Here is a 9324-nt window from a genome sequence, read left to right as displayed (position 1 = left end):
GGCAGGTTGGGTTAAATTGTGATGCAGGTTGGGTTATATTGAGTAAGGCAGGTTGGGTTGAATTTAGTAATACCAAGTTAGGTTGAATTTTGGCTCCCGTTACGACTATTTTCAAGCACGGAAGACTTAACCAGGTTTCATAGGCGATCTTCTCCCGCTCAAGACGCAGATGTCGGGTAAAACTATCACCAGGATCACAAAACAGTCCATGAAAAACCCATGCAGGAACTTCGATGAGAGAGGCTTTTCAAACAGGCATATACGTACAGAGGTCCCGATGCGATTATAGGAATACGGGCCTATTAGTAATGCAAGTATAGATTAGACAAAACAGTCCATGAAAAACCCATGCAGGAACTTCGATGAGAGAGGCTTTTCAAACAGGCATAAACGTATAGAGGTCCCGATACGATTATAGGAATACGGGCCTATTAGTAATGCAAGTATAGGTTAGATTTAGTAATAATGAACACTTTCCTGAGCATTTCCACTGCCGCCACGGAATGAGTGAAAGCACCTACACCATACAACTGTACACTCCTAGGTCGATATTATAAGACACTTTCGCATCTCACATCAGCTATTTCTAAAGGTCAAAGAGGGGGTGAGTCGGGTTCTAGTGCGTGTTTCTTCAGGTTCACTGTAGAGAGGAAGGGTCAAACTACCACCAGGGTCATAAAACTACCCCGGAAATGCCCAAAACTCCTACGAAAGCCTTGTCAAATATGTGTTCTTGGGCGGCGAAATGTCTTGTTATACGACCCCTACTGTCTTTCCTATTTCCCACCTGCACCTTCACCACTAACCCACTTCCTCTTTAAAAAAAAAAAATCCAGTGCACGCCTGGTCAAGCAACATAGAATAGCCCAGAACCAGCCTTCCTTCTCTGTCTCTCTCTCACTGAACCCTTAATTAAGAACCGCTGCTGCCGAGGACCTTTTGAAACCACCACACACTCACACACACAAACTCGCCCTCCCTCCCCCTACCCCTCACCCACCCGGCCACAAACACACAACATCGCTTTGTATGCCTTGAATCAGTCTCGCGTTTTCGTTATCGCTTTTGTTCTCGCTTCGCTCTGAACGGTTTCCACATGCACACACACACACACACACACTCGAGGAGCCGGACGTGTTCTCAGCCAGGAAATTAAAGTGTGAGGTCCAGGTTGCGTGTGCCGTTGGGTGCCTCGGACTACAATGCCCACCTGTTAAAAAGAGGATTTCCATGCTCCAGGCCCTAAATGTGTTGTTCTTCACGTGGAGAAGTGAAGAGCCATATCGCTAAACATTTCGGCACCCAAGCAGGCAGACATATTTGACAAAGGTATTGGGAGGAGCTTTGAGGATTTCCAAGGGTAGTTTTATGACCCTTCAGGTATTCAAACACAAATATGAAGACCGTTTGAACATAAGAACATGAGTCGAGCCCTTCCACAGCTCTGCCGCATCACCCCCAGTGCATATCTCTCTCTCTCTCTCTCTCTCTCTCTCTCTCTCTCTCTCTCTCTCTCTCTCTCTCTCTCTCTCTCTCTCTCTCTCTCTCTCTCTCTCTCTCTCTCTCTCTCTCTCTCTCTCTCTCTCTCTCTCTAGAAATTAGCCTCAAAGAAAAGAGCAGGACAAACGTGAAGGAGGAGGACTGCTCAGACGGATCTCAAGGTGAAGAAAACACAGTAAAAGAGAGAGAGGAGAGGAGAGGAGAGAGAAGAATGAGGTCAGAGGAAGAAACCAGAGGAGTGCATATATAAAAAAAGGAGAGCGACTGCCAGAATCTTTTATATTCCCGCAAATGGAAACGCGTCAAAATATCAGAATTATACCGCGACTGAAAAGGAAGCAAATGAACAAAAGCTGACCGCAAAACAAAAGCCATAAACCAAACACAGAAAAATATCAATAAATAAACACTGAACATAAATTTCCAAATATCAGGAAAAAAAACATTTAGCAAAACCTTTTTGTTTAATGTAGAAAAAAGAAAAATGACTAATCAGGGAAGGCAGACAAGATAAAATCATTAAGGGCAACCCTTTTTACGGCACGCGTTCCTTTACTCACCAGTTACGGTCATATTGTACATTACACCTTCTTAAATACATTTGGAATACAGTACAAAAACTACTACTACTACTACTACTACTACTACTACTGCTACTATATTTATTTTTTTATTTTTTTACATCTTGGCCTATGGTGCCGGTAGGCTTTCTTTGGGGGCCTGGTGGTCGGCCAGAGCCCATCGTGGCGCAGGCAAGTGTTTATAGTGACGCCATCTATTCTTGGCTCGTGCTGCCTCCCGAGCTCATTCTTGATTTCCCTTTGACAGTTCCTCTAGACTCTTAGACCTTAACCACGGAAAAACTCAGCACAACGCCCATACTCCAAGTTCCAACTACGTGTTTCCAGACCTTATTCCTATGATATCAACTTTCCACGAACCACTTTACTAGATGATGAACACCTCTAAAAATTATCCATATATCTCATATTTACTGTAATAATGATCCAACAATCTGATGTCCACTGTTAGTAATAATATGACGCAGATGTGCAAAGCAAAAAAAGTAATTGGGTGTAAAGTACCATATGTGGAATTCAAAGGTGAAAACTATAAAACTTGCCGTTGAGTAGTAAATGAGAACTTTGTATTTAGCGATGAAGACTGGGTACAACATGGAAGGCATAGGCTAATACGAGTTGTAATACTACTACTATATACGATGATGATGATAATAGTAATAATAATAACAATATGCAGATGGCGCCAAGCGCCACACTAAACACCAGAACAGGCCAGGGCCACTATATTGACCATCGACCCAAGAGGAAGAAGCAACACCATCAGGCCCCACCCCACCGGGAAGATGCCTACGTAAGCGCAATATAAAAAAAAAAAAAAAAAAAGTAGGTATTGGATGTCCTCTGGTCTCATTGGTAACAATCCAGGGGTGTGAAGAAGTAGGCAGAAAGGCAACTAAAATTAAGAAATCGCAATGGACGGACACGGGATAAAGGGAACAGATATGGAGGAAAGAGTACCTACGCGACACACTGGAAATAACTAATGTATGAAGAACCAAGGCATATTATCCACGCATTATGCATGAAATAAAAGTTATGGAAGGTTATTTTTCTTACTTATCAAGATTTATTTGCGAATAGTTGTCATTCAAAAAATTAAGAATATTTTATCTATTCCTTTATAGTTTAGCAACAGCCTGTCACCCGCCATCCGAACGCGTGAACTGCACTACTTAGCCGACTAGGCAAGATTATAGCAGAAAGAATTTGCTGGAAGCCAGTCGGTCTTCATGGACATAGCACCTCCTTTTATTACCTAACACCGATTTCCTCAATATTCGGATAATTTTTTTGTATCACATCAAACAACGATGGAAACTCTGCAACTCGACAGAAATTCAACGTGTGGGTAACCCTGGGCGAGGCTCCTCCTGGTGGACTCCATCAAGCTCTCGTGCAAGGACTCCACCTGCTGCCTGAAGAGGCGTACGGTCGCCTCCGTCAAGCTCCCGTGGAAGGCTGGTCTTGCGTCGCAGGGATTCAAGGCTGCCACGCCGAGGGTGACTGCGTGTGCCCTTAGCGAAGCTGTGCAAGAAAGACGGCAACGCGGCCGTCAGGGTGCAATGCGCCTCGCTTAGGAAGCCAGTCTTCACCTCTTCCATGCCGCTGGCCTGGCTGCTGGACAACATCAGCGGCCTCCACTTCTCCCTCTTCTGTGACGACGGGCCCGCCTTCACCAGCCTCCGGTGCAACAGGAGGCGGTGGCGAGCCCGTCCAGGCAATGAGCCCTGCACCGCGATGCGGCCACTGACGGGTGGCCAGGACCGATGAGGATGATGCATGGGCAGCCTTTGAAGTGACGACCCATGATGACTGGTCAATGAAGGCTGATGATTCATGGGCAGCCCCAGACTTAGTGACCTCTGTTGCTATGGTCGAGGCTGATGATTCATGGGCAACCTTTGAAGCAATGACCCGTGATGATTGGTCCGTGGAGGCCGATGATTCATGGGCAGCCCAGACTTGGTGACCTCCGCTGCTATGGTCGCGGCTGATGATTCATGGGCGGCCTTTGAAGCAATGACCCGTGATGACTGGTCCGTGGAGGCTGATGATTCGGGCACCCGCCGGGTGGTGACCGCCATCACCGATGGTCGCGGCTGATGATTCATGGGCAGCCTTTGAAGCAATGACCCGTGATGACTGGTCCGTGGAAGCTGATGATCCATGGGCACCCGCCGGTGGTGTCCGCCATCAGCGATGAGGCTGATGATTCATGGGCATCCTTTGAAGCAATGACCCGTGATGACTGGTCCGTGGAGGCTGATGATCCGCGGGCACCCGCCGGTGGTGACCGCCATCACCGATGAGGCTGATGATTCATGGGCAGCCTTTGAAGCAATGACCCGTGATGACTGGTCCGTGGAGGCTGATGATTCATGGGCAGCCGCCGAATTGGTGACCGCCATCACCGATGAGGCTGATGATTCATGGGCAGCCTTTGAAGCAATGACCCGTGATGACTGGTCCGTGGAGGCTGATGATTCATGGGCACTCTTTGAAGTGACGACCCGTGATGACTCGTCTGATGAAGCTGATGATCCATGGCCAGCCTTTGAAGCAATGACCCGTGATGACTCGCCCGATGAGGGTGATGATACACGGGCACTCTTTGAAGTGACGACCCGTGATGACTCGTCTGATGAAGCTGATGATCCATGGCCAGCCTTTGAAGCAATGACCCGTGATGACTCGCCTGATGAGGGTGATGATACATGGGCACTCTTTGAGGTGACGACCCGTGATGACTCGTCTGATGAGGGTGATGATCCATGGGCATCCGCCGAATCGGTGACCGCCATCACCGATGAGGATGATGATCCATGGGATGCCCTCGAATTGATAACCAGTGATGACTGGTCTGATGAGGATGATGATCCATGGGCATCCGCCGAATCGGTGGCCGCCATCACCGATGAGGATGATGATGCATGGGATGCCCTCGAATTGATAACCAGTAATGACTGGTCTGATGAGGCTGATGATCCATGGGCATCCGCCGAATCGGTGGCCGCCATCACCGATGAGGATGATGATGCATGGGATGCCCTCGAATTGATAACCAGTAATGACTGGTCTGATGAGGATGATGATCCATGGGATGCCCTCGAATTGATAACAAGTAATGACTGGTCTGATGAGGATGATGATCCATAGGATGCCCTCGAATTGATAACCAGTAATGACTGGTCTGATGAGGATGATGATCCATGGGATGCCCTCGAATTGATAACCAGTAATGACTGGTCTGATGAGGATGAGGATGATGATCCATGGGATGCCCTCGAATTGATAACCAGTAATGACTGGTCTGATGAGGATGATGATCCATGGGATGCCCTCGAATTGATAACCAGTAATGACTGGTCTGATGAGGATGATTCATGGGATGCCCTCGAATTGATAACCAGTGATGACTGGTCTGATGAGATGATGCCTTCCTGGACGTCACGGCCATCTGTGCTGTCGTTGCGTACATTGTCTTGCTTCACTAAGCAGCCTGGTAACACACTCACCAGTGACCCCCGGCGCAGGCGCGAGCCACATCGTGAGCCACACTCCCGGGGAGCGAGACACCCTTTAGTGACCGTCGCTCTTATTACACCTTCAGGGGAGGAGCTCCAGCTGTATTTCTTATCTTATCAATGAAAACCTTTACAATAAAACTATTATCCTATTAATGAATTTACCTTACCTATTAATAATAGTGTGCCTATCACAGTGAAATTCACCACATGCACGACTGCCAAGTCTCTTCCATTCGTCTACCATTCTATTAGCAAACCAATTCCTGCCTGCATGTTTAACAAATCTATATTGATCTAACGACCCATGGCTAAGAGTGCATTATATTTTCTTACTTATCAAGATTTATTTGCGAATAGTTGCCATTCAAAAGAATTAAGAATATTTTATCTATTCCTTTATAGTTAAGCAAATGGGCACATGTTTGACCGAGTTGAAAAACTTACTAAATTTTATGCTCTATTTTGGAACATACTGTTTTAGATGAATGCATGTAGTTTTATGAAGCTTTTTCCCGCTTACAAGACCCACGAACATTTACATTTAACGGGGGACCCCTCGGGTATTAGTGGAGGGTCCCCGATGGACTGTGAGGTATACGGCCCTGCCTTCATGCGTGGCTACGAAGACCGCTTCAGATTTTACATAAGACAAACGATATCAAATGTTGGCCTTACCATGTAGCAAATAGTTTAGTAATAGTAGTAGTAGTAGCAGTAGTGGTAGTAGTAGTAGTAGTATAGTAGTACAGTGGTAGTGGTAGTAAAAGTATTAGTAGAAGTAGTAGTAGTAGTAGTAGTAGTAGTAGTAGTAGTAGTAGTAGTAGTAGTAGTAGTAGTAGTAGTAGTAGTAGTAGTAGTAGTGGGTGCCGGACATACTCCCCCCTTAACATATTCCCTTTTGAACATTTCCCCCTCCGGACATTTCCACTCATTCATCTATTTAATACGAGCGAAATAACAAATAAATGAATTTACTATTTACTATTTGAAATTGTGTATCGAATATTCTCCATACATTAAATAAAGCTATATAGTGCTATTAATGTGTCTCTTTATAGAATAACAGCTATGAATCGTATAAATTCAATAACACGTGACATCGTTGCTTTCCGAAGATGTCAGCCATCAAGGACACCATGGATTGTATTATAAGACATTTCGTCGTCCAAAAACACATATCTGAAAAGGCTTTCGTAGGCGTTTTAAGCATTTCCAGGAGTAGTTTTATGGCCCTGGTGGTAGTTTGACCCTTCCTCTGTACCATGAACCTGAAGAAACACTCATTAGAACCCGCCTGGCCCCCTCTCCGACCTTTAGAAATAGCTGATGTGAGAAACCAAAGTGTCATAATACCGACCCATGTCACTTCCTCCCTCACCTCCACGCGCGATGACAGGCTTTGACAGCTACTCCAACGGCTGTCCTGACTCCGAAGGCTATGTTTGGCAGCGCTGTGGCCAGGGGACTCCCAAAGCGGACCCCGCCTTACCTGACTTCATGGCTGAGTCTGACTACGACGGCTGCATTAAACCCACCACGCGGCCACGAGCATGCCTGGGTCGGTCCAATGCATACTAAAGGGGCGGCCATTCACGCTCGGGTAGGAAAGCGTTCTTGGTACCGAATCCGTGGAGAAAAAAAAATGGTCCTGTAGCTCGACGTACTTAAAGGGACCCAAAAGAAGAAAACGAAGCAGTACGAAAATAACTTGGAAACAAACACACAAAAAAAGGACCAAGTGCCGAAAAGAAACCCTAAAAATAAACTCGGTACGAAAAAAATAAATGAAAATAAAAACCCACAAGTACGAATCTTCGCTCTTCTTCTCCCCCCACCCACCCACTCCTTCTCCCCCACTCCTCCCCCTTCCAGCGCCTTCAGGTAGACGTTAACACCTGGGTACGGGAGTGACCAGCAAGCCCAACAACCCGAGGAGTAGGTCAGGCAGCGAGTACCCAGTGACCCGACCCAGCCCGGGGATAGTCAGGGTGTGGGGGAGAAGTAGTGGTGGAGGTGGTGGTGGTCGTGGTGGCACTTTTGGTACTTTAGTGAAAAGAGCTCTAGTTTACCTCTTTTCTCCTTTCTTTATTTTTTCTTCCTTCCTTCCTTCCTTCCTTCCATTCTTTCTTTCTTACCTTCTTTTTTCTTATTTTCTTTCTTTATTCCCTCCTTCCTTCCTTCCTTCCTTCCTTCCTTCCTTCCTTCCTTCCTTCCTTTCCTCCTTCCTTCCTTCCTTCCTTCCTTCCTTCCTTCCTTCCTTCTATTCTTTCTTTCTTAGGTACCTTTTTTTTCTTTATTTATTCCCTCCCTCCTTCCCTCCCTACTTCCTTCCTTTCTTCCTTTATTTTCCTCCTCCTTCTACCTGTATATAAAGGTGAAGGACGGTCGAGTGCCCCTTCCCCCCCCCCCCCCTCACCTTCTTCCTTCACCTCCCTCCTTTCAACTCCTTACAAGCGAGAGAAGGAGGGATGGAGGTAAGTGTGCTGGTTTACCTCCACCTCAGGAAGAAGCGGAGTGTTCTGAGTAATGTGCCTCCTAGGTGTGTGTGTGTGTGTGTATATGTGTATGTGTATATGTGTGTGTGTGTGTGTGTGTGTGTGTGTGTGTGTGTGTGTGTGTGTGTGTGTGTGTGTGTGTGTGTGTGACATAAAACACACACACAGGCAAACTGAGAATAGTCAATGAGTCAACCAGTCAAGAAGTCAAGCAGAGAGTCAGTCAGTCACCCAGTCAGTCAGTCAGTCAGAGATGGAAGGAAGGAAGGAAGGAAGGAAGGAAGCAAGGAAGGGAGGGAGAACACAAGGCAAGCCACTGAGCAAAATTCAGATGCACCTCCCTCAACTTTACCTTTGCCCTACACTTCCCCTGCTGCAGCGTGACGTGTGGGCAATGTAGGGGAGGAATGAGGCCGACGGTGGTGATTACAGGGTTGAAGGGAGTGGTGGAGGCACGGTGGGAAAGAAAGAGAGAAAGGGAGGAAGATAGGCAAAGAGAGGGAGAATGCAACGAATCAACACCATACCAGACATACACCATACAGCTATACACTCCCATCGTCTTACCTTCTCCACTAACCGACTTCCTCTTCTTACTCTACCCTTGATAAAAAAAAGGGAGGGTGGGAAGGTACCAGAGGACGAATTACCAGAGGAACCAGAGGAACGAACTGATGAAAAGGAAGGAAATAAATAAAAAGAGGGATATGTTTAGAGTAAAAGAAAGGCATGAAAGGAGAAAAAGGGTAGGAAGTGCAGAATGAGAGAGAGAGAGGTGCAACAGGCAACAAGCAAATTCAAGCAGAAATGGGAAAGAGAAAGGCGTGAGTGGGGATAAAGGATAAGAAACCGGAGAAAGAGAGAAAGGGAAAGAATAGGAATGTAAAAAGAGAAAAAAAATAACTAGCTGAATGACGGACTAAGTAAAATATGAAAAAATAATTGTATGAATGATAAAATATGAAAAATAGAATATACGACGAACAGAAAAAAATGAAGGAAGCAAGCAAGCAGAGGAATGCAGGAAAAAAAATTAAAATAGTATATAAAATGACAGTCAAGAAAGAGAGGAGGAGGGGAAAAATTCGCGAGTTGGAGCACAGGAAGGGGAAGGAAAGCAAGAGAAACGAAATAAAAAGGAGAGAACGAGAAAGAAAGAAAGGACAGGAAAAAGTTTCGAGACATAGAACAAAGGTAACAAGGAGAGAGAGAGGGAGT

At 46.1% G+C, this 9324-nt stretch overlaps 1 protein-coding gene across 1 annotated transcript; it reads left to right on the top strand.

Annotated features, from left to right (window-relative positions):
• Nucleotides 1–4381: 4381 nt before the first annotated feature.
• On the top strand, nt 4382–5458 carry LOC126992457 (ribonuclease E-like). Its single transcript, XM_050851204.1, has 2 exons — nt 4382–4700; nt 4815–5458. The coding sequence occupies exons 1-2, from the start codon at nt 4425–4427 to the stop codon at nt 5238–5240; spliced, it is 702 nt and encodes a 233-aa protein (XP_050707161.1). The 5' UTR covers nt 4382–4424; the 3' UTR covers nt 5241–5458.
• The last annotated feature ends 3866 nt before the right edge of the window (nt 5459–9324 follow it).

Source organism: Eriocheir sinensis, unplaced genomic scaffold (assembly GCF_024679095.1).
Source record: "Eriocheir sinensis breed Jianghai 21 unplaced genomic scaffold, ASM2467909v1 Scaffold468, whole genome shotgun sequence".
NCBI lineage: Eukaryota > Metazoa > Arthropoda > Malacostraca > Decapoda > Varunidae > Eriocheir > Eriocheir sinensis.
The sequence above is the reverse complement of the archived record's forward strand: the minus strand, read 5'-3'. Positions and strand labels throughout refer to the sequence as shown.